Source organism: Monodelphis domestica, chromosome 1 (assembly GCF_027887165.1).
Source record: "Monodelphis domestica isolate mMonDom1 chromosome 1, mMonDom1.pri, whole genome shotgun sequence".
NCBI classification, from domain to species: domain Eukaryota; kingdom Metazoa; phylum Chordata; class Mammalia; order Didelphimorphia; family Didelphidae; genus Monodelphis; species Monodelphis domestica.
The window spans coordinates 153735251-153760904 of record NC_077227.1 but is presented as its reverse complement, the minus strand read 5'-3'; the positions used below and the strand labels follow the sequence as shown (position 1 = coordinate 153760904).

Sequence of the window (25654 nt, the reverse complement as noted above, 5' to 3'; positions counted from 1 at the left end):
ATTCCTTGAGAGCAGGGACTAGCTTTTTCCAATGCAGCCAGGCGCACATGGTAGATACATAATGTTTATTAACTGACTGACTTATGGCAATTGAAAGCTTAAGTGAAGGATTTTTTTTAAGGATTGGGGACATTCAAGCATGTTTGCAGGTGGTAAGGAAGGAGTTAATAGAAAAGGAGAGACTGAAGATGAGGTAGAGAGAATGAAGAAGAGGGAAAATTCTCTGAGGTGATAAGGAAGATCACAGTATCAAGAACACAAATGGAGAAGTTAGCTTTTGAAGGGAGAAGGGCATCTCTTCATTGTAGGCCAAAGGAGGAGATGGAGGATGATGAAGTAGGGTTTCAAACCTGTATGAAGAGTGTAATAGTGAATCACAGAAGCATATAAGATTTCTCATACAGCAGTAGAGACCTAGCTGAAGTGTTAAGTATAAATACGTAGTGAACCCAGTTTGCAAAACTTCCTGATTTTCCTTGGGGGGAGTGTTCAACAACATGTGAGTAAAAACAAAAAGCATATGGTGGAGACAATCTAGAGCTGATGTATGTATGGCAAAGCTTGACTAGAGATAGGGGCAAGGAAGAATTAAAGGGAGGGTAACTCATTAACTAGAGTCAGGACTGAAGAGGAAGAAGAAATATATACATATACTTGAATGCTATATTTTAGCATGATTTTTACATTGACTATTTTTATTCCTTTTCTAGTACACATTAAAAAGTATATTGCTCTTATTGATTGAAAATATTTTTTATTCTATTTTTTCCTAGAGAATGCAGTTGGATATAATTTTGACAAGTTTACAAGATCATACCCATGTAGCATCCCTGCTTGGTTATAGCTCACCTTCTGATGCTACTGACGTTTCTTCCATATGCATTGCTTATGGAAATCTGTCAGATCAACCATATGGTACTCAGAGCTGCCATCCAGATACTCATTTAGCTGAAATTTTAATGAAGACCTTACTAAGAAATTTAGGATTTTATACAGTAAGTTTTTTTATTTACATGCAATAAAATCATACTGCTTTTGTCTTTTATGCAGATATTTTTGTCTTAAATGTAAATATATTTTTCTGTGAATTTTTTTTACATCGGCATTTTAGAAATGTTAAAATAATATTTAAAAATCTCATATAGCCAAAGAAGTGGGACACAGTTAATGAACATGGGAGATTTTTTCTTAAGACTTCACATATTGCTTTTTTCTGCCTTAATATAATCCTAGTTTTTTTTCCAAAATATGATTTGTGAAATTCCTTGATGAAATTTAGAGATATTGAATGTACGGTTTTCCCTGATCTCCCCATGAAAAAAAGTGATGCAGTTGGTTTGATATGATTTCTTAGGGAACATTTTTAAAATATCATCTAAGTAATCCATTCTAGAATTTGTTTAGATATTAACATCAAGATCACTGACTTCTGGTTTCCGGATTTTTTCTTCCCATTTATAATATAACAGTAAAATACCAGTTTCTATTTGAGGTAACTCATTTTCAGAGAGTCCCTCCCCTCAAAAACACATGACCAGCATTTCATGGTCATATGTTTGAGTCTTTTCAGTGCTCTGTAACCTTTTCAACTCTATTATTTACAGCTTATATCATTGTTTTGTAACTGTACTTGAATTATCTACCCACCACTACTCTAGCCCAGCCATGTTTTATATGTATGTACCCTTTTAAAATTTGGATTTATTAATGGCCTATTGTAGTTTAATTAGTTTGTACATATAATTTTATTTGTTTTGTTTTAGGATCAAGCTTTTGGAGAACTAGAAAAAAATAGTGATAAATTTTTACTTGGGACGTCATCATCTGAGAATAGCCAACCTGCTCATCTTCATGAATTGCTTTGTTCACTGCAGAAGCAACTACTGGCCTATTGCCACATCAACAGTGTTAGTGAGGTACTTGATTCTCTATCTTTTGAGAAGATTGTGACAAAGTGTCCTTGGAAACTTCAATGTTTGTAGTCTTTAGGGCAATATTTTTGTGAATTAAATCTTTCAGAATTGAAGTAATTTAAACAATTTCTCTTCTTTATAGAATTCTAGCAGTGTGGCATTGCTTCACAAGCATCTTCAGCTCTTATTACCTCATGCCACAGATATCTATTCACGTTCTGCAAATTTGCTGAAAGAAAGCCCTTGGAATGGCAGTGTTGGTGAAAAACTAAGAGGTTTGTGCTAATTGAATTTCAGGTTTAATGTATTTATACCAGGAGTCTTCTTTCTATTCTTGAGTCCTTTGAAATAGTGAAATTCTTCTTTAATAATAATGAAAGTTGTAGAGAAGCAAAAATATGTCAGTGGTAGCTATCTAGCAGCTTGACCTCTTAAAAGTTTAAAATTATAATCAACTAATTGGAAAACTCAGTTTTCCAATAAGTGAAGTCAGGGTACATACAATCATAAAGATTCATTTTAAATTGCACAACCTTAAGATATCTATATGCCATTTGAAACAGTATTTTTTTTTCCAAGGCAATTTTAGGTAAATTTCTTTTTTTTAAGTTTGTATTACTAGTATTAAATCTTGAAGCAATTCCTTTAAAGCTACTTGAAATAACCTTTTTTTGAATATTGGCCCAAAGTAACTCTTTCAAGGTTTTTTTGCATACTTATATGAAAATTCTAAAGTAGTGAATAAGTAAATTTTCCATATATCCATATTGGCATCTTCTGACAACTCCTATTTTTCCTTTTCTTTAGTTATTTGATTTTGTTTGGTTCCTGAGTGCTTCCCATCCTTCCTGCTCTGATTTTCTTTATAGATTGTTCATCTATAAAAGCTCCTTGTTCCTTCTTTGCTTTTCCATTAGACTCTCTGGTCTGGTTTCCTTTCTACCACAAACTTTAGGGCAAGAGTGGTCATTTTCCTTTAAGGCTTCCATCATAATTTTCACTTTAGCAATTAGTTTCTCCTGACTGGAAAGAATTTAGAATTATCTAAAATTTACCCTTGTTGAGTTCTCTATCTTTCTACCTCTTTTTTTTTTTAAGGCTAACTTGAATCATTAAGACAAATCAAGAAGTTATTGGCTTCTCTGTTTTTGATAGAGAACTTCAAATGAATGTCTAGATAATTTGAAGTCTCTTGTCTCCTATATCATGACTTTGTGATGGGCTTGTGATCTTTTGCATAAACTTCTCAGGTGGTCTGGATATTCTGATAGCAAAATTACTTTTGTTTCTCTCTCCATTGATTCTTATTCAGAGAGTCTCTCTACGTCTTTCGCACTGATATTCCTAGATTTCTGCACATCAGCATACCCTTTTAATATACAATGCTGCCTCTTTTACCTATTCTGTTTCTTTTGAATAAAATGTATCCACTTAAAGCCATGTTACAGTCATGGATTTTTTTTCTCTAATTGGTAAGACTCCTAGATCCTCTTGTTAAGGTATTGAAGTTTAGACATTTGAAACTAGGTTTTTCTACTAGCTTCTTTTCATGGATTTTTATCTCCTGTGAATTTCTGGCTATTTCAGATGCTATTCTTTTTCCTTCAGCTTGCCCTTGATGCTTAGTAGACATCTATACACGGGAAGTTTACCCACAATAATTTTTAGATTAAAATCCTTTTGATTATATTTTCAAGATCATTCTTGCTAGCCTTTATGAAGGTGTACTTTATCCTTGGTCAGGATTCTCTCATCCTAGAGTCTAGATTCCCTCATTCTCAGATACCTCCTTCCTAGCTAGCAGTTCATTTCCCAAATTCTGCCCCCCTTCCCTTGCCTTCAACAGGTATCATTGAGGAAAATCCAACTTGTGCCCTTATTATCTTTAGTTTCTTGCCCAAGACTTCTAAGGCTTTTTTGACATTTTTTAGGTTGTTTTTAGCAATATCATTTGTGTCCATATGAATCTCCTAAGAGTAGTGAGTAGTCATAATCTTTGATGAATCTTGGGAGTTTCTCTGTTTTGACTTGAATACAGGCCCTGAACAGAGATTATGCTTTGTGTTTGTTATCAGAGAGACAAAGAGCAGCCTTAGTATTCCTGCTCAGGTATTTGCCAATGTTTTTTCTTCTTGGGACTTTCTGAATGATTTCTTACCCTATAACTCTGTCTCTATTATGTCATTCCATCTCTATTATATCATTCCCTGGAATACAAGCAGTTGCTTCCTTCTCAGAATCTAGTTCTCTCCTCTTTAAGAATAATTTCATCTCTCTTTTTAGCTCTAAGTGCACCACTGTTTTTTTCCTTCTCTACTCTTTAGCCTTAAGTAGAGGATTTACTCTCTTCCCTTCTGCATCAGATAATTTTTTTCCAGGTGAAGCCCTCCTCTATTTCCTTTAGGACCACTTCACTGTCCCTAATAACTTAGAATGTGGAAAGGCATTCCATGAGGTCTTAAAACGTTTCTTCCTGAAGAGAAATCAGTTATATTTTGGGGGGAAAAAAGATAGTAAGTAGTCACTTGGCTTTGGCAAGAATTTGAAGGAGGCCATACACAACACTGCCTCAATGAAAACATACTAGGCTTTGTTGCAGATCTTACATAAGTATTATATTCTTTTTATTTTTTAAAAAATTGATATTGTTGCTTAATATTGCTTTATTTTTCCTTTTATAGATGTCATTTATGTATCTGCTGCTGGCAGTATGCTCTGCCAGATTGTTAACTCTTTACTGTTACTGCCAGTGTCAGTGGCTCGGCCATTACTGAGTTATCTACTAGACCTCTTGCCACCTCTTGATTGTCTTAATAGACTGTTGCCAGCTGCTGCTCTTTTAGAAGACCAAGAGTTGCAGTGGCCTCTTCATGGTAAGCAGACCTACTAATTATTATTATCCTAGTAATAATATGAAAAAAGATCAAGTAATATTGGTAAATTAAAAATTGTTACTCTTGCTTAGGATTGTACGGTCTTTGTTTTTTAGAAGTTTGCAGACTGAGGTAGGGAACCTGGAACACACACAATTTGTTCAAGTAAAGATGTATAAGAAAAAATAGCTACTCTATACATGATTTTACAAATGATTTAATTTTTTTTCCAATGTAAACATTATTTTATTTGGTGATTTTCAAACAATATTCCTTGGAAACAAAGATCCTTTTCTTATCCTCCCCCCCTCCCATTGCCCCTCCCCTAGCCAACACACGATTCCACGGGGTATCACATGTGTCCTTGCTTCAAATCCTTTTCCATGTTGTTCGTATTTGTATTAGGGTGTTCATTTAGAGTCTCTCCTCATTCATGTCCGTTCCACCCCTGTAGTCAAGCAGTTGCTTATCTTCGGTGTTTTTACTCCCACCGTTTGTCCTTTGCTTGTGGATAGTGTTTTTTCCTCCTGGATCCCTGCAGAATATTCAGGGACATTGTATTGACACTAATGGAGAAGTCCATTATGTTCTCTTGTACCACAGTGTGTCAGTCTCTGTGTACAATGTTTTCCTGGTTCTGCTCCTCTCGCTCTGCATCAATTCCTGGAGGTTGTTCCAGTCACCATGGAATTCCTCTACTTTATTATTCCTTTGAACACAATAGTATTCCATCACCAACATATACCACAATTTGTTCAGCCATTCCCCAATTGATGGGCATCCCCTCATTTTCCAATTTTTGGCCACCACAAAGAGCGCAGCTATGAATATTCTTGTACAAGTCTTTCCTTATTATCTCTTTGGGGTACAAGCCCAGCAGTGCTATGGCTGGATCATAGGGCAGACGTTCTTTTATCGCCCTTTGGGCATAGTTCCAAATTGCCCCCAGAATGGTTGGATCAATTCACAACTCCACCAGCAATGAATTAATGTCCCGACTTTGCCACATCCCCTCCAGCATTCATTACTTTCCTTTGCTGTCATATTAGCCAATCTGCTAGTTGTGAGGTGATACCTCAGAGTTGTTTTGATTTTCATCTCTCTGATTATGAGAGATTTAGAGCACTTTTTCAAGTGCTTATAAATAGTATTGATTTCTTCTTTGGCTGAGAACTCCTGTTCATGTCCTTGCCCATTTATCAATTGGAAAATGGCTTGATTTTTTTATACAATTGATTTAGCTCTTTATAAATTTGAGTAATTAGACCTTTGTCAGAGGATTTTGTCATGAAAATTGTTTCCCAATTTGTTGCTTCCCTTCTCAATTTGGTTGCATTGGTTTTGTTTGTACAAAAACTTTTTAATTTGATGTAATCAAAATTGTTTATTTTATTTTTTATGTCTTGCTGGGTTTTAAAGTCTTTCCCTTCCCACAGGTTGGACATGTATATTATTCTCTGATCACCTAATTTACTTATGGTTTCCTTCTTTATGTTCAAGTCATTCACCCATTCTGAGTTTATCTTGGTGTAGGGTGTGAGGTGTTGATCCAAACCTAATCTCTCCCACAGTCTTCCAGTTTTCCCAGCAGTTTTTTTTTCAAATAGTGGGTTTTTTCCCAGAAGCTGGGTTCGTTGGGTTTATCATATACTGTCTTATTGGGGCCACTTACCCCAAGTCTATTCCACTGATCCTCCTTTCTGTCTCTTAGCCAGTACCAAATTGTTTTGATGACCCATGCTTTATAATAGAATTTGAGATCTGGGACTGCAAAGCCACCTTCCTTTGTATTTTTTTTTTCATTATTTCCCCGGATATCCTTGCCCCTTTGTTCTTCCAAATGAATTTTGTTATGGTTTTTTCTAAGTCAGTAAAAAATTTTTTTGGAAGTTCAATGGGTATAGCACTAAATAGATAAATAAGCTTGGGTAGGATGATTATTTTTATTATATTGGCTCGTCCTACCCATGAGCAGTTAATATTTTTCCAATTGTTCAAGTCTAATTTTATTTGTTTGGAGAGTGTTTTGTAGTTGTGTTAATATAATTCCTGTGTTTGTCTCAGCAGATAGATTCCTAAGTCTTTTATTTTGTCTAAGGTGATTTTGAATGGGATTTCTCTTTCTAATTCTTGCTGCTGAGCTGTGTTGGAAATATATAGAAATGCTGATGACTTATGCGGGTTTATTTTGTAACCTTCAACTTTCCTAAAGTTGTTGATTATTTCGACTAGCTTTTTGGTTGATTCTCTAGGATTTACCATCATATCATCGTCAAAGAGCGATCGATAGCTTGGTCTCCTCCTTGCCTATTTTGATGCCTTCAATTTCTTTTTCTTCTCTAATTGCTATTGCTAGTGTTTCTAGTACAATGTCAAATAATAGAGGTGATAATGGGCATCCTTGTTTCACTCTTGATCTTATTGGGAATGCATCTAGTTTATCCCCATTGCAGATGATGTTAGTTGATGGTTTTAGATATATACTGTTTATTATTTTTAGGAAAGATCCTTCTATTCCTATGTTTTCTAGTGTTTTTAATAGGAATGGGTATTGTATTTTATCAAAGGCTTTTTCTGCATCTATTGAGATAATCACGTGATTTTTGTCTGTTCGTTTGTTGATATGGTCAATTATGTGGATGGTTTTTTTCCTAATATTGAACCAGCCCTGCATTCCTGGTATAAATCCTACTTGATCATAGTGAATGATCCTCCTGATCACTTGCTGGAGTCTTTTGCTAGTATCCTATTTAAGATTTTTGCATCTATATTCATTAAGGAGATTGGTCTGTAGTTTTCTTTCTCTGTTTTTGACCACCCTGGCTTTGGAATCAGTACCATATTTGTGGCGTAAAAGGCATTTGGTAGAGCTCCTTCTTTGCTAATTCTGTCAAATAGTTTGTAAAATATTGGGATTAGTTGTTTTTTTTTTGAATGTTTAATAGAATTCATTTGTGAATCCATCTGGACTTGGAGATTTTTTTTTAAGGAGTTCTTTGATGGCTTGTTCAATTTCTTTTTCTGATATGGGGTTGTTTAATCTATTTCTTCTTCTGTTAGTCTAGGCAATTCATATTTTTGTAAATATTCATCCATATTACCTAGATTGCCATATTTATTGCCATATAATTGGGCATACTAATTTTTAACGATTGCCTTAATTTGCTCTTCATTAGAGGTGAGGTCTCCCTTTTCATCTTGGATACTGTCAATTTGGTTTTCTTCTTTCCTTTTTTTAATTAGATTGACTAGTACTTTGTCTATTTTATATTTTTTTTCAAAATACTAGTTTCTAGTCTTTTTTATTAAATCAGTAGTTCTTTGACTTTCAATTTTATTAATTTCTCCTTTGGATTTTTAGGATCTCTAATTTAGGCTTCATCTGAGGGTTTTTAATTTGTTCGCTTTCTAGTTTTTTAATTTGCATGCCCAATTCATTGACCTCTGCCCTCTCTAATTTGTTAAAATTTGAACTCAAGGATATATAAATTTCCCCCTGAGTACTGCTATGGCTGCATCCCATAGGTTTTGAAAGGATATCTCACCATTGTTGTTTTCTTCAATGAAATTATTAATTGTTTCTATGATTTGTTCTTTACCTGATACTGGAGAATTATATTGTTTTATTTCCAATTAATTTTTGATTTGCCTCTCCATGTACCCTTACTACTTATTATTTTCATTGCATTGTGATGTAAGAAGGTTGCATTTATTATTTGTGCTCTTTTGCAATTGTTTGCAATGTTTTTATGCCCTAGTACATGGTCAATCTTCGTGAATGTACCATGTGCTGCTGAAAAGAAGGTGTATTTCTTTTTGCCCCTATTTATTTTTCTCCACATATCCACTAACTAATTTTTCCAAGATTTCATTCACTTCTCTTACCTCTTTCTTCTTTATTTTTTGGTTTGATTTATCTAGCTGTGATAGAAGAAGGTTTAGGTCTCCCACTAGTATAGTTTTTCTATCTATTTCATCCTTGAGCTCCACTAGTTTCTCATTTAGAAATTTGGATGCTATGCCATTTGGTGCATACATGTTGAGTTCTGATATTTCCTCATTGTCTATGCTGCTTTTTATCAGGATATAATTACCTTCCCTATCTGTTTTGACTAGAGTTATTTTTACTTTGGCTTTGTCAGATATGATTTCCACTCCTGCCCTCCATCAGTTCATGCCCAATAGATTTGGCTCCATCCTCTTACTTTTGCCCTATGAGTGTCTACCTTCCTCGTGTGTGTTTCTTTTTAAAAAAAAAAAAAAAACCCTTACCTTCCGTCTTGGAGTCAGTACTGTGTATTGGCTCCAAGGCAGAAGAGTGGTAAGGGCTAGGCAATGGGGGTCAAGTGACTTGCCCAGGGTCACACAGCTGGGAAGTGGCTGAAACCAGATTTGAACCTAGGACCTCCCGTCTCTAGGACTGGTTCTCAATCCACTGTGCTACCCAGCTGCCCCCTGTGTGTGTTTCTTGTAGACAGCATTTGGTAGGGTTTTGGTTTCTAATCGAGTCTGCTATTCGCTTGCATTTTATGGGTGAGTTCATTCCATTCACATTCAGAGTCATGATTACCAGCTGTGTATTTCCCAGGATTTTGATTTCTTCTTCTAGTCCAGCCTTTTCTTCTTTCACTATTTTCTTTTACACCAATGCTTTGTTTTTAATCAGTGCCCCTAATTCCCACCCTTATTTTACTTCCCTTTCTATTCCCCCTTCCTTCTTATTTCCCTCTTATTTTCTTTACAGTCTTTTTAAACTACCGCCCTATCCTCTCCCTCCCTTGTACTGCTTCCCTCCCCACCAATTCGTTTGTTACCTTTCTACTTCCATATAGGGCGCAAATCAATTTTCTGCCCCAATATATTTGATTGTTCTTCCCTCCATTTCAAAGCACGTAAGAGTTAAGTATTTCCTATTTCCAACCTCTTTACCCTTCCAGTGTATTGATGTTCTCTCCCCTCCAACTGTGCTTCTTTGTGACATATAAATTTACCCCCTTTTGTTTCTTTTCCCATTTCTTTTAGTATTAACCTCTTTTTTATCTCTAGTTGTACACATACACACACACACACACACATGTATTTATGCATACATATATCTATATACATATTTATGTCTTGGCATTTCATCGTATACAATTTGTCACTGTTCCTTCTAAGTGTAATTCTAATAGCCGCCCAGGTGATAATAACAATTTTTAAGTTACCAGTGACCTCTTTTCTTATAGGGATACATATTGTTTTAACTTATTGGGTCTCTTAAAAAAAAGTTTTCTTTTGTTTTGTTTTGTTTTTCTTTTTTTCCCTCTTTCTTAATTACCTTTTGATGATTCTCTTGAGTTCTGTGCTTGGGCGTCAAATTTTCTGTTCAGGTCTGGTCTTTTCTTTACAAATGCTTAGGATTCTTCTATTTTGTTGAATGATCGTACCTTCCCCTGTAAGAATATAGTCAGTTTTGCTGGGTAGTTGATTCTTGGTTGTAGCCCTAGTTTCCTTGCTTTCTGGAATATCATATTCCATGCCTTTTGGTCCTTCAGTGTAGATGCAGCTAGATCCTGTCTTACCCTCACTGTGGTTCTGTGGTATCTGAATGACTTCTTCTTAAGAGCTTGTAATATTTTTTCCTTGGTCTGATAGTTCTTGAATTTGTCTATAACATTCTTAGGTGTTGTCAGTTGGGAACTGAGTACAGGAGGTGACCTATGGATTCTTTAAATCTCCACTTTTCCCTCTCCTTCTAGAATATTGGAGCAGTTTTCTTGGATAATTTCTTGTAGTATGATATTCAGGCTTTTTCTTTTGTCATGGTCTTTCGATAAACCAATGATTCTTAAGTTGTCTCTCCTGCAACTATTTTCTAAATCTTCTGTTTTGTGAATGAGGTGCTTCATATTTTCCTCAATTTTTTTATTCTTTTGATTTTATTTTATAGTTTCCTGCTGCCTTGTGTAATTGCTTGCTTCTAATTGTTGTATTCTGGTTCTTAAAGACTGGATTTCATCCCTGGCTTTTTGGTCATTCTCCTTCTGGTCTTATTTTCTTTGGAGGGCATCTTTCATTTCCTTTGCTTCATTTTCAAGCTGATTTATTTTGGCTTTCAAGACACTGTTTTCTGTTTCCAGATGACTTCCTTTTTAAGTTGTCTTCAGCCTCTCCTAATTGTGTTTTGAATTGTATTTTGAGTTCTTCCAAAGCCTGTATACAAAATCTCTAGGGTTTCTGTTTTTTTTTGTTTGTTTGTTTTTTGCTTGGTGTTCCCTTATCCTCTGTTCCGTTTTCTCTGTGTTCGTTGCCTGTATAGAAGCTGTCGATTGTAATTTCTTCTTTCTTTTTCTTTTGTTTGCTCATATTTACCCTTTCTTTACTCCCTGCTATTGCCTGTGCTCTTGCTCCTCTCATTTTTTTGTTGGTTCTGTGGGCTTTTCTGTCATCCTTCACCCTTGGAGCTTAGTCAACAAATCTCTCAGCACAGTCTGGGGAGGGGTGTTGGAGCTTGAGTTTCCCTGCCCTCTGAAGGCATTGATGGGATTAAGTCCAGCTGAGTTGGGCTGGATGTGTCCTGAGGCCAAAACCTTCGGGGGGAGGGAGGGGCAATATGGAGTGTCTGAGCTGGTGCAACTCGGCTGCCTGCTCTGTGCTTCTTCAACTGCTTCCCCATCGCCTGTGTTTGACACTCTGAGCCTGGCACAGCTTTGCCCACAAGGTACTCCCTCTAGACCAGCACCCTTGCCCACCCAGAGGTTCCAGCTCCTGCTGGAGACTTCTTGCTCTAGGTGGAGGAGGAGCCTAGAACCTTCCTTCTTCCTTCTCCTTAAACCAGATTGTTTTCAAATTCAGGCTTTTGGGGGGCGTACCTTTTAAGTTGAGTCCTGCAGGAGGGTTCCTTGGCTCTGCCTTGTTGTTAGGTTTGATTTTCAGTCCCCTAGGAGCATTTGGTTTGTAATTGGTAAGGAAGGGTTTTCAGAGGTCTGAACTTTCATTGCCTCTATGCCGCCATCTTGACCTCTCTCAGACTTTAAAAAAAAATCATTTGTCTTAATTTACTAGCATTGATCATTTCTTTTAGATTGAAGATAAGTGCTATGTTAATGAAATAATTAATAAAATTCTGTAATTAAAAAAAGGTTCCTTCAAACCTCGTAGAGTTAAATTTAGAATATAAAAAGATATAGAAAATTCATTTGAAAAACTTTGTCAAACTGTGATAGACTTAGCTGTGTTATCAGCAATACAATGATTGAGGACAGTTCTGAGGGATTATGACAAAATTGCTATCCACTTTCAGGGAAAAAACTTGTTAGAGTGGAAACACAAATAAAAGCATATTATTTTTAAAGTGTTTATGTGATGTGATACCCAGTGGAATCATGCACCAGCTATGGTAGAGGTGGGGTGGGGGGGAGGAAAAGAAAATGATTTTTGTTCTAATGAATAATGTTTGGAAATGACCAAATAAAATAATGTTTAAAAAAAAAGTGTTTATGTGAGTTATTGTTTTGGGGTTTGATTTTATAAGATTACATTTACAAAAATGAACAATATGAAAATATGTTTTGAATAATAATACACTTATAACAGATCAAAATTGTCTTGTGTGGAAATTTGTTAATACATGTAATTGGCAAAGAAAAAAAAGTGTCACATTATGATCATCATATTAAAATTATCAGGATTTTAAAAAGGAAATCTTATTCATATTACTTAACTTTCCATGAATGCATTTAAAGTTAGACTTTGATACACTATGTAATAAAATCATCTGTTATGTGTTAACTAAAACATTTTACTGTATCTCTGTTATATGATGATAAAACATTATACTGCTCAATTTGCTGCTACTATTTTGACATACTTTTTTTTTGCTTCGGGGAACATTGGATAAGGCAGTATTTTCTGATGATTTTCTCCTTAGGAGGGCCAGAACTGATTGATCCTGCTGGAGTGCCACTGCCCCAGCCTGCTCAGTCTTGGGTGTGGCTTGTAGATCTGGAGAGAACTATTGCCCTCCTCATTGGACGGTGTCTTGGAGGCATGCTACAAGGGTCTCCTGGTTCTCCAGAGGAGCAAGATACAGCTTACTGGTTGAAAACACCATTGTTCAGTGATGGTGTAGAAATGGACATCCCTCAATTAGGTAAATTACTCTTTAACATTTACAAGAATGTCTGATATTCTACTTTTTTGTTGCCTTTTTCTCATCTTCTGATGTCTTAATTGGGGTATTAATGGAAAATTACTTTAAATTCCTATCTTCAAAAGAGAGCTCAGATTTAACATAGTAGAAAGAAAACTCAGTTTGAAATTAGATAATACAGATAGTTCTTGTTGTATGTAATTTGTATTACACAAATTTGACTTTATATAAAGAATATATAAAGAAATATGTATTCTTGAAAAGCATATATATTAACTTTGCTGTGCAGTCCTATACTTTCTCTCTTCGCTTCTCTCCCTCACCTTGGTGTTCCTTGTCTTCTTCTACCCCAAAAAGAGAAACTTTAAAGAAATCTCTCAAGTGCAAGCAGAAGTAGAAGTACACTCACAGAAAGACTACCACAGATTAGGGTCTTGGCTTGAGACCTCTTGTTCTGAGAGAAGACCTTTATCCTCTTCTGCCCACCCAGCCTGTCTAGCTCCCACATGTCTGTGTTTGGTATTGTGTGTATTTCCCTGTCCCCCCCCCCCCCCCCCCCCCCCCCCCCCGTCACTCATTCCTTTCTGTCTGTGTCTGGGCCCCATGTGTCTGACTCCTGAATCTCATTCTTCTCAGTTCTGGCCAGACCCCCACATGGCTATCCCCAGGCCTTAGACCCCTCCTGTTTTTTTCCTTCTCTGTCCCCAGCTTCCAAATGTCCTTGAACCATGTGATGGCTCCTCTATTCATGGAAGACAAGGCCTTCTTCCTTTCCCCAATTCATGGAGAAATTTGCATTACATAAAAATTACATAGTGGTCTGCAGATCAGTCCACTTACATAAAGAAAGAATTGTCAGTATTGATTGGGCTCTATCACTAACTAGACTAGAGCAAGTTAAATGTACTCTTTGCCCTAATTAATTTCATCTATAACATACATGATTATATTCAATAATAAGCTTTTTTTAACAAGTTTATTTTTTTTTGATTCAAATTAAATTATTGCTCAAAATAAATAACTGACTCTGGCACAGTTTTGGACTATGCCCCCTCACTGTCACTAATCTGTTCCCATCAGTGCTTCAGTTAGTCAAAAAGCATTTATTCAGCACCTTTTATGTTCCAAGCACTGTGCTAAGCACTGGAGTATACCATAAAAAGTTAAACAATTCCTTCTTTTGGAGAGCTCCCAGTTAATAGATGAGGCGGGATGAAAATAATTAGGCATATATAAAAGCATGTATAAAAAATATACAAATATACAAAATATATATATATATATATATATATATAAATATACCCAAAATGTCAAAAAACATAAAAAAAATATAAAATATAATTTAAAAAGAAGGAAATCTTAGAAGGAAGACACTAGTAGCTTAGACTGAGAAAGGCTTCATTCAGATGATAGAATTCAAGATGAGACTTGAAATAATATAAGGAAACTAAGAGATGGGGTAATAGAGTGAGGAGGAAGAGAGAAGGGAGAACATTTCAGGCATGAGAAATGGCTACTGCAAAGGCTCAAAAGATGGGAGATGAAAGAAATATTCATCATATGTGAAATAGTCAAATAAGTCAACATGGCTAGATCATAGAGTGGCATGGAAGGTTATCTAAGAATTCTGGAAAAATAGGAAGGGGCAAAGTTGTAAAGAGCTTTCAGTGATTAACAGAAGAATTTAAATTTAAGCCTAGTGGTGTAATAGGGCATCATTTTAGTTTATTGAGTATGGAGGTGCCATGGTCAGACCTATCTTTTAGAAAAATCATTTTGATCACTGAGTAAAGGCTAGATTAGAATGGGGAAAGACTTGATGAGGAAGCAAGACTAAATAGAAGGATAACGCAGTGGTTTAGGCAAGAGCTGGTGAATGTCTGAACTAAGGTGTTGACTGTCTAAATGAAGGGGGGGGGGCAGCATATATGAGAGAGATCATGAAGGTAGACCTGGTGGCATTCCATTAGATAGGTAGAGTGAGTGAGAGTGAGGAGTCTAGGTGTGGCACTTGGGTTGAAAGCCTGAGCAACTAAGAGGATGGTGGCACCCTGGACAATAATAGGAAAGTTCAAAAGAAGTGAAGTATTAGGAAATGGAAAATACCGTTTTGTATATGATTGAGTTTGAGATTCCCACAGAATATAATTTTTAAAAATATTCACATTATTGTCAGTAATGTGAGACTGGAATTTGAGATAGAAATGGGGATATGAACATAAAGGTCTGGAATTCATTTGCGTAGAGATGGTGGTTGGACCCATGGGAATTGATGAGATCATTAAGCATTGAAATAGAGAGGAAAAGAGAATAGGGTCTCACACAGATTGCTGGAGTTTCAACTAATTGGATGTAACATAGATGAAGAAACTATGAAGGAACTATTGAACAGATAGGAAGAGAAACAAAAAGGCTTATGAAAGCCCAAAGACAAAAATATCCAGGAAAGCATTAAATTATTTTCATGATTTTTCTAGCTCTAACATTCTATAATTCTTTACTCAAAAACACAAACACAAAAACCCCCAAACCAAATAAAAATGGTTAAACATGATTAGAGTCAGAAAGTGAAACCAAAAAAAAAGAGGACAGCAAAGTAGAATAAAAAAGAAATTTTGTTCTGAAGGTTGAGGAAATGTCTTATGAGTGAAAGAAAGCATTGTACTGATCTCATGGTGAGCCAAAAGATCCTCCTATTTATTGATTAATATGAGTACTGGTAGTGATATCCCTGCATCAAGGGAAATGAAAAGACCTTTGAAGTGAAATTAGACATACCCATACTTCTAGAAATACCCATCTACTTTCTCAATTTTCTGTGATTGAATTGAACTTTTGCTAGTATTTCAGAAAAAACATATCAATAAATTTAAATTTTTATTGATAGCTTTTGTTTTTACAAATTAGTACAATTTCTTCTATGCCTATCTTCTCAGAGATCGCCACACTATAAGAAATTACTTTTTTATAAAAGTGAAGAGGAAAAAAGGGAATAATTAGAAAAAACAGCAAACTATTTTTAGTTACTGTTTTCTGCTTTTTAAAATTAGTTTTGCTATCTGAAAAGATGATATTTGCTTCTTCAAAGTATTGCTTGATATGATTTATAAATAAAATTGATATTAATAATAAAATACTAATAAAATTAAATAAGTATTACTCAGTAGGATTTTTTTCTTTTTAGTGTAAATGTTTAATAATTCACTTTCATTATGGGCTAGCCTGGGAACCTAACTTGTACTCATAACATAGTTGAAAGAGAAGTTTTACCCCCACAATCCATTTATAGACTAACTTTTGGAATACAATCTTCTTATGAATTGATTTTGCTTGTACCTCATAAAAGATATGACCTTTTAATGGATTATCATTTATTATTATTGAATTACTTTCATGATGAAATCCAATTAAAATTTCAAAAAGGAAAAAACTTTTCATTTAGTCTATGTGTCACATTTATCCTCAGTTTATGCATAATGACTTACCTGATTTCATTTGTTAAAATTACCTATATTTATGAAAAAGTTAGTATGGTTTTCTTTGTAACATAACAAAACCTGAGAAATTTTAAACATTGACAAATTTATTTTTAGATAAATGTATGAGTTGCCTATTAGAAGTGGCTTTTTCTGGAAATGAAGAACAGAAACCATTTGATTACAAATTACGGCCTGAAATTGCTGTTTTTGTTGACTTGGCGTTGGGTTGCACAAAAGAGCCTGCTCGTAGTCTTTGGATCAGTATGCAAGATTATGCTATTAGTAAAGGTAAGATGAAAAACATGAATGGAATAAACTTCTCTGTAATAATGATAGTTGATAGTATTGACTATTATGTGTACCTAATAGAGTAGAATGATATAATTATCGTTTTGTACAAAATTTGTTATAATACCAAATCAATTTGTCACTAAAGTGACTTGAACTTGTTCTCTCTTTAATGGGAGATGTGTTTTGGTACCATATAAGTCCTCCACTTGAGGTAAATTTAGTATGCAACAGTTGAGAGTTTTGTAAAAATAAATTGGTGGGTCATTATTTACAAAGGATTCTGTTTTTCAAATTGATTGTAATAAGATTCTTTTAAACATTCCCATGTCTCTCACTAGGCATTTGGTGTAGTATAAATGTCATAGGAATAAATATTAAATGCCCTGCATTCTAGTTTTGGCCTTATATTAATTAGTTGTATAAACTGTATGCTTCTATGGTCTAGTTTCTTTCGTTGTAAAGGAGAGAGAAAAAAATCTCGGAGTTCGAAGGACTAGCACGTGAGGTAACATGTGAAAGTTGTTTGAAAAGAATAGTGTTAATGCTTTTTTTTGAGTTTTTTCCCAAAATAATTTTATACACAATTTTTCTAATCATATACCTATTGTTTTAGCTTCTTCACAGAATCCTTTCTTCTATGACGCTTTCCATTTTTCTTTTTTAATAATCACCTCTGGATTGATCAGGATCATACTTCCACAGTTGACATTCTCCCCATCATTCTCCCTTACCCTACCTTTTGTTTTCCTCTGTTCCTCTGCAGTTTCTCCTTTCTGCAACAAAAAAATGAATAAAGATCACATTCAGAGGTTTTCACCTACTGCGCTCTATTGTTTTGGTGTATAGTGGCAAAATGAAATGTAAATGATTCAGATCTTTAAAATACCAGCAGATGGTGCCTTTGTAAGTGTCACCCTATTCATTGATTCATTCATTCATTCAACAAATATCTTTTGAATGCCTATGATTATAGGTAAAGGCAATAGATGAAAATAGTTTTCAAGTTTCCTATTCCTACATATTCTCCATTTTTTATGGATCCTGAAAGTGATTTTGGAAACTCTTAATTATGTTTATTTTGTGTATATTTAGGTCTTTTTCTGTAATATCACTTTGACTACATTTGTCAAATTTTTTAAAATAGCAAATTTAAATATTAAATGAACAAAAAACTCATCATATAACCCTTTTTCCTGAATAGCTTTATATTTTTCTGATGTACCTGAGCGTTTGGAACCATTCTGTAGTACTTGGTTTGGAATTAATTCAAGCCTTAGTAAAGTGCTACAGAAGAACCCATACTTTCCAAAAAATCCTTTCAGGATAATCCCTGCCAATTATAAAATTCAGAAAATGAAATGCCTTAGTTTTATGTTTTATTTGATTTTGTTGTTAATTAAGTAGTGGTGCCTTTCAAAGAGCCCAGCTATATTTAAATCGTGGCAATTTAAAATAATGCAGGCAGCCTCCTGCTACATTGTTCAGTAATGATTTGTTGTCAAAATTGGTTGACAAAATTGATAACTATCTCCCTACTAAGAATATTTATTGATCACAGTATCATAGTAAAGTCTATCATGTTTTAAGTTTTGTGAAACATTTAAAATGTTGAGCTCTTTTAAAGATACTTGATTTTATTTAGTAATTTTAATTAGTATGAGCAATGTAGATGGAGAGCTCAGCCCTTTCATATCTTAAGATAATTTTGCGAGTTAGTAAATTACCTGATAGCCCAGACTTCTGGCAATACACTTTTTCTGAAATAGTCTTTGGATGATGATCCATTGCAAGGCATACACTCAATGCTCTTTTCTAGTTTGAATAGGATCTATCAGGTTTTATATTCTTTGGGTGTAGCCTTTTGATATCCCAGGGCTAACTTAATATAATTATGGAGCATAAGAACAGGACAATTTAAAATATGGCCTTTTAAAACAATGGTTGAGTTTAATGTTTCTTCAAAATAAATTTTTTTCTTTTCAAAAAGAATGAACTATGCTATAGTCAAAGAGTAATGTTTTAAACATTATCTTGGAAATTTGTAAAACATAAGTTCTTAATATGATTAAGAACAAGTTAAAAAAATTGGGGCTTATTTTATTCATCTTGTCATAATGACTTTATACATAGGCATTTACTAAATGTTTGTTGAATGAATGAAGTTTGTATCTCTAGCAATTTTGGTTTAGGAAACATTTCCAGTCCAGGTGGCTGAATTTTATTACATCTGAAAAGTAAAGAACTTACACTAACACAGAATAAAAGAAATAAAATCAAATACTTTTTGAAATATCTAACTAACTCCCCACCAGTATTTTCTAACTCTCGTCTGGTTTTTAATAGCCTATGATGATCTCAAACCAAATGTTATTTAGTTCCTTACCCAAAGTAAGTGCATATTGTTCATGGTGTTTAGAAGCTTCTATAAATAAATTATTTTATTACTAAAACTATAAAAATGTATAAGGAACATTTTGACTCTTTGAATTTTAATAAACCATTTTTATTTTCAGATTGGGACAGTGCAACTTTAAGTAATGAGTCACTCTTGGACACTGTGTCTAGATTTGTTCTTGCAGCTCTTCTGAAACACACAAATTTACTTAGTCAAGCATGTGGAGAGAGCAGGTAAGTAACTTGAAAGTATCTTCAGATAATTTTCACCTATGATCCTAGAAATTATAACTGTGTTCTTCTTTACTTAGGTATCAACCAGGTAAAACTTTAGCAGAAGTATACCGTTGTGTGTATAAAGTTCGAAGTCGTTTACTTGCCTGCAAGAACTTGGAGCTAATTCAAACTAGGTCATCCTCAAGAGACCGATGGGTAAGCTTAGAAATCATTTACATGAAAAAGATGTGCTTTGTATGGAGTTAGTGTTCAAAAAATGTTTGGATGAAAATAATGGCCTAAGAGGTTTTAGTTAAACCCAGGCTTAATATTAAGCAATGGTATAATATATCTTTAAGTTATTGGAGTCTTAGGCTTCCTTAATAGTAGTATAATGTCTAAATCATGGGAAACACTGTACTTTGCCCTCATGTTTTAGCTGCTGTTTCCCTCTTCCCTTGGGATCTCCTTGCCATTTCTCTCATTGGTGAAATCCTCCTGGAACCTCCATTTTGAGGGAAGATCTGTAGTTCACTCTTTTGATTCTGCCATTATGCCTTGGCATGGCTACCTTCCCTCTGCTGTCCTTTTTCAGTTTGCTTTTATATATTATTTTCTTACATTAGAATGAAAGATACTTAAGGGCAGGAGCTGTTTTGTTTGTGTTTGTATTCCTAGCACTTAGCACAGTGCCTGGCACACAGTAAACACTTAATAAATGTTTGTTGACTTGACTAGTTTGTAGGATTCAGATCACATTCAACGGATTGCATTCAGTTTTGGGTGGCACATTTTAAGATGCACATTGACAAACTTTCCTTGTGGAAACCCACTAGAATGGTGAGAGAAGGGTCCTGGAAAACATATTATGTGAAAAATATTTGAAGATCTTAGAGATGTTTAACCTGGAGAAGACTGAAGGAAAACATAAATGCTAACTCTTTTCAGATACATAAAGGATTGCTGCTTGGAGGGAGTGGATTTTTTCCCCCTCTCTGAGAGAACTCTTAGAATCAACAGGTTAGCATTATCTAGAGATAGATTCTAGCTCATAACAGCAAAAAACAACAACAAACAAACAAAAAACCCCAATAAAATCCCCCAATCCAACAACTTTCAAATAATATGGGCTATCTGAAAGTGGGGAAAAGGTTGCTTTGTCATTGTAGATAATAGGAGGCAAAAGCCAAACCAGCACAACTCTCTAACCCTTCTCAATTTTCAGAAAACTGATTATTGAGAGATAGCAAGGGTTAGGGTAACAGATATATAGACTGAATGATATCAATGATAGTATAGAAAGGCATCTTGAATTGCATAGGAATTTGGCCCAAATGACATATAAGGTCCCTTCTAAAGTAAGATTCTTTGATTCTATATTTATAAACAAATGCTGGATATTGTAGAAAGTCCTTTATAAACATTTTCTTTGTCAATATATTGGTTATTTTGTATTTTTGGTGACTATTTTTTAAAAAGCTAAGCACACTTTGAAATTTATATTATGTATCTAAAATTTAATTAACTTAGAACTTATTGTTTTATTATTATGAGGCAGAAGATCTAGTGGATAAAGAGTTGGCCTTATAGCAAAAAAATCCTGTGTTTTAAAGCCCACCACCACTACATGTTAGCCTGTGTTACCATGGTAAAATTATTTAACAGCCACTTGATATCATAAACAACTTAAAAAAAAAATCCTTACTATCCATCTTTGAACCAATACTTGGTATTGGTTCCAAGGCAGAAGAGTGCTAAGGGGTAGGCCATGGGAGTTATGTGACTTGTCCAGAGTCACACAGTTAGGAAGTATGTGAGGTCAAATTTGAACCTAGCACCACCCCCTTTCTCTAGGCCTGGCTCTCAATCCACTGAGCCACTCAGCTTCCCCCAAACAATAAATTTTTATTTATATCTTCTTTTTCTATATATAATAGTTTTCCATAATATTATCCCTTCCCCTCCTAGAGAGCCATATCATATAACAAATAATATTTTTTAAAGATTAAAAAAAGAAAGAAAAACAAGATGAAGAAAACTAGCACATGATCAGTATGTTAAAAAAATGTGTACTGCCCACTTCCATGAAGTAGTGGGTTGGTAATGTTCTTTTATATCTCTTCATTTGAGTCATGCTTGTTCTTTGTAATTTTGTTTTGCTCACTTTTGATTTATTTGTGTGGTTTCATTGTTCTTTCCATTTATGTTGTTGTAATTTCTGCGTATGTTAATTTCTTGGCTCTGCTTTCTTATTTCTGTAACAGTTTGTGTAGATCTTTCTATGCTTTCATGTTCATCACAGATATAATTTCTTATTGCATACTAATATTCCATTACATTCACATAACACAGTTTTTTAGTGACTCCTCAATTAATGGACATCTACTGTGTTTCTAATTCTTAATTATCTCAAAAATTGTTACTTTAAATATTTTGGGAGTATGTGAGGGCTTTATTCTTCAATGGCTTTCTTGGTATACAAGTCCAGTAATGGAGTCTGGTTCAAAAGGTATAGACATTTTAGTCACTTTGTTTTCATAATTCCACATTTATTTCCTCTCTTCCTCCCTTCCTTCCCTTCTTCCTCCCTTCATTCATTCTCTCCCTTCTTCCCTCCCTCTCAGTAATTTGCTCAGAGTCACACAGCTAGAAAGTATCTAAGGGCAGATTTGAACTTAAGACCTCCCATCTCCAGGCCTGGCTTTCTAGCTACTGAGCACTTATGTGCCCCTTCAAATTGCTTTCCAAAAATGGCTGTATCATATAATAATTCCACCAATACTGTATTAGTGTGCCTATCATCCTGCATCCCCTGTATGATTTACTGTTGCCATTTTTTGTCATCTTTGTCACTTTGTAGAGTGTAAGATGAAACCTCAGTTGTTTTTTAATTTATATTTCTCTTATTTATGATTTGAAGCATTCTCTCATATAGTTGTGAATACTTTATAATCTTTTGCAAACTTTTCAAATCCTTTGATCACTTCTATATTGAGGAATGGCTATTAGTCTTACCTATATTTTTTAATTGTATAACTTGGATATCAAACCCTTATTGGAATAATTTGATACAAAGATTTTTTCCACATTTAACCACTTTAGACAATTTTTAAAAAGATTTTAAATTGCAGAGAAATGCCAATCTGCATTAGTAAAGGTAAAGGGTTTTTTTCTCGATTGGGAATTCCTTTTATTAGTGAAATTATGTCTAACTATTGTTGCTGTGGTGACCCAAATATTTCTTAACCTAGGTTTAAATAAAATAAAGAAAATTTTGTTCGGGTATATAGTTAAATATATAATAGTTCATTTTCTGATTGTTCCTTAATCATGTTATAGCCTTTTTATTGTATAAGATAGGGGACCTCATAGAATATTTACTATCTTATTTTTTAAATTAAATTTTGAACTTAAATGTCAAACTTAAATATGCATTTCCATATGCAAAGTCCTATTAAGTTTCTCTGAAGCTCTCTCCCTTTCATAATTACTCATTCCACATTCCCACGTTGATAGGCACTGCTTATATTTTCATATTTTTGCTACAAGTAGAGTAATGTGACAAGGAAATCACTTTAAAAGACTGATATATATTAATTTAAGGTCGCCAAGGAATTCAGCTATGTAATTCCTAAATGAAAACTTAAGTCAGCAGTCAACCCTTTATGGAGTTTAATTACAAACAGGATGAAGAAAGGTATTAGAGATAGAGAGAGAGAGAGGGAGAGAGAAAGGGGAGAGAAGGGAATAGGGCTTAAATACCCCTTCTGTTTAGACTGGGCCAAAAGGCCCAAGCCCTTAGATAGCTGGGGCAAAGAAAGGAGATCAGTCCCTATTACTCACGTGACCAAAATGGAGAAACAGTCTCAGGGGCCTCCACCTCCAGCTTCCTTCAGAGCAAGCTTCTCAGAGCACCTCTCCAACCACTCAGAGCCAAAACTCTCCAACCAACCACCCTCAGTCCTCAGACCCCTCTCTCTTTAAGCAAACCATCCAAGTTCCCTCCCCTCCATTCTCACATCTACCAATCACTGTCCATGTCTTCCCTGTGCCAATGGTAGCTCTAGCTTAACCCAGGACCGCCCAGAAGTCTGTGGCTTTGCACATGTCTGTTGAAGGTCATATTCTCAAATAATTAAATCTTGATCCTTTGCTACAGCCCTTCCTAAATCCTGTTACCCTGAGTAGGGTAGAGATGGAATAATTAAATTTTGATCTATGCTGCAGCCCTTCCTAAATCCTGTTAGGACTGAGTAGGGTGGAGATTGTAATTTCCAAGACCTGGTTCTGTCATTCCAAGTATCTCTATTGTATCAATTCTAAAATCAATCATGACTCAAAGAAATTCCTGTTCTATGCTTAAGCATAGGTCAAAGCCCTTTCCATTGTTCAGCAAAAGGTTTCTGTCCTAAAGTAATCTTAAGAAGAGAGGAGGAGGAACCTCCCATGCCAATGGAGTTCACATTCCAATAGAGTTCCCATTATCAATAGGAAATTTTTCAAGTATGAAATTTCCCAATGGTGAAATTTCCAACATTTATAAGTCTAAGAAATTTTGAGGTTTACAGTAACCATAAATTTTCTTGTACATGTGGGTGTTTTCCTTTTTTTCTCTCTCTCTAAAGAATAGTTGTATTGTTGGATCAAAAGATGTGCAGAGTTTAGTGACTTTGGGGGCATAGTTCCAAATCTCTTTCTCGAGTAAGTGGCCCGATTTATATCACCACCAAAAGTTCATTAGTTTACCTATCTTCTCACATCCTATTCAGTTATTATAGTTTTTCTTTTTTTTGTGTCATTTTTACAATCTGATGAGTTTAGGGATGGAAACTCAGAATTGTTTTAATTTATATTGTTCTTATTAGTAATTTGAACTTTTAAAAATATGGCTATTGATAGCTTCCTTTAGGAATAGCTTGTTCTTCTTTGATCATTCACCTATTTGGTAATTACTCATACATTTAATTAGTTCTTTATATATCTTGGACATCTGGCCTTTTTATCAGAGAAACTTGCTGAAAATATTTTTCTTAGTTAACTATTAACTTCTAATTTTAAATTCATTAATATTTCCCCTTTTTATTTTAACTACTTCATTATTTTGTTTATCCAAAACCTTTTGAGTTTTATGTATCAGCATTGTCCATTTTATCTCCTCTTATATTCCCTGTCCCTTATTTGATTATGAACTGTTCCCTAATCAGAAAGATATTTCCTTGTCTAGTTCTCTAATTTTTTATGATATGAACATTTTTTTTTTGATATGACCATTTTAATGTCTAAGCTATGTATCCATTCAGAGTTTATTCTATTATATGGTATGATGTGTTGGTCTTAATCTAATTTCTGCCAGAATACATTTTAATTTTTCCAGGAGTTTTTGTTGGATAGTGAGCTCTTATTACAGTATTGAGCTTTGGGGTTTATCAATCATTTGCTTTTGAATGTTGTAGAGCTAATCTCTTTAGTAATTTGGAAACTCTGCTGTTTTTGCCTGCTATCTATCTTGCTTCATAGATATGTGAGAATTTAATAAATTAAATCCCTCTTCCTCCAAAGTTCTCCTATTTTCCTCATGTAGATAGATAAGTACTCATATATAGTAGTAGTAGCATATACAACTTGAGCAGTATTGTTTTAAAAAAATATTCATGTAGAATTCATTATCATTCTTACAAACCCCTATTCCTTTTCTGAAATTCCCTTTCCCATATTTTCAACCTACATGTCATTATCAAATCCTTCTTATTCGTTTATATATACAGTTGGCATATTGTGTCATTGCAATCCACATAATATTTTTATATCCTTCCCCATCTCTCCACTCACACTAAAACTATCCTACCTTGGCCCCTCATCACCTCTTTTATTGGGATAGCCCTTTAATTGGTTGTCTTGGCTCAGTTTTTTCTCTAGTGTAGTCTATCTTCCTCACAGGTACCAAAGTGACTTTTGTAAAGTATAGATGTGACCACAACTCCTATACTTAAGAAACTTCTTTGGCTCTCTTTTACCTCTGTTATGTTGGAAATTGACCTAGTATTTATAGATTTTAATAAATATTGATAGAATATAGCTAATATTGAGATTCAGTTGTTGGCAGTTGAGGAGATGGTGTTAGCAGTTGAGGGAATCAGCTGGAGACTGGTTATTTTTTAAAATCCTATTAAACTATGAAAGATACAGAGAAAGGAAAAGGAAAGGTAGATATTTCTAGGAGATATATTTCCCTATAACTAATCAATTCTAACTAACCCCAAACCCAATCTTTCCTGCAAGGGTGTTGTTAATTTCTGAATGTTTGCAATTCTTTTTTCTGACATGTATCTGGACCCTTCTGCTAGTACAAATCCTACA

At 34.5% G+C, this 25654-nt stretch overlaps 1 protein-coding gene across 25 annotated transcripts in view; it reads left to right on the top strand.

The window, feature by feature from the left end:
- HERC1 (HECT and RLD domain containing E3 ubiquitin protein ligase family member 1) overlaps positions 1–25654 on the top strand; it is a 242772-nt gene that overhangs the window by 97132 nt on the left and 119986 nt on the right. For all 25 annotated transcript variants that reach the window (XM_056820227.1, XM_056820224.1, XM_056820228.1 and 22 more), the window contains 8 exons: positions 774–995; positions 1764–1916; positions 2056–2188; positions 4595–4786; positions 12696–12917; positions 16511–16684; positions 19201–19315; positions 19393–19513. In XM_056820227.1, the coding sequence (XP_056676205.1) occupies positions 774–995; positions 1764–1916; positions 2056–2188; positions 4595–4786; positions 12696–12917; positions 16511–16684; positions 19201–19315; positions 19393–19513 (1332 nt within the window). The remainder of the gene's footprint in view (positions 1–773; positions 996–1763; positions 1917–2055; positions 2189–4594; positions 4787–12695; positions 12918–16510; positions 16685–19200; positions 19316–19392; positions 19514–25654) is intronic.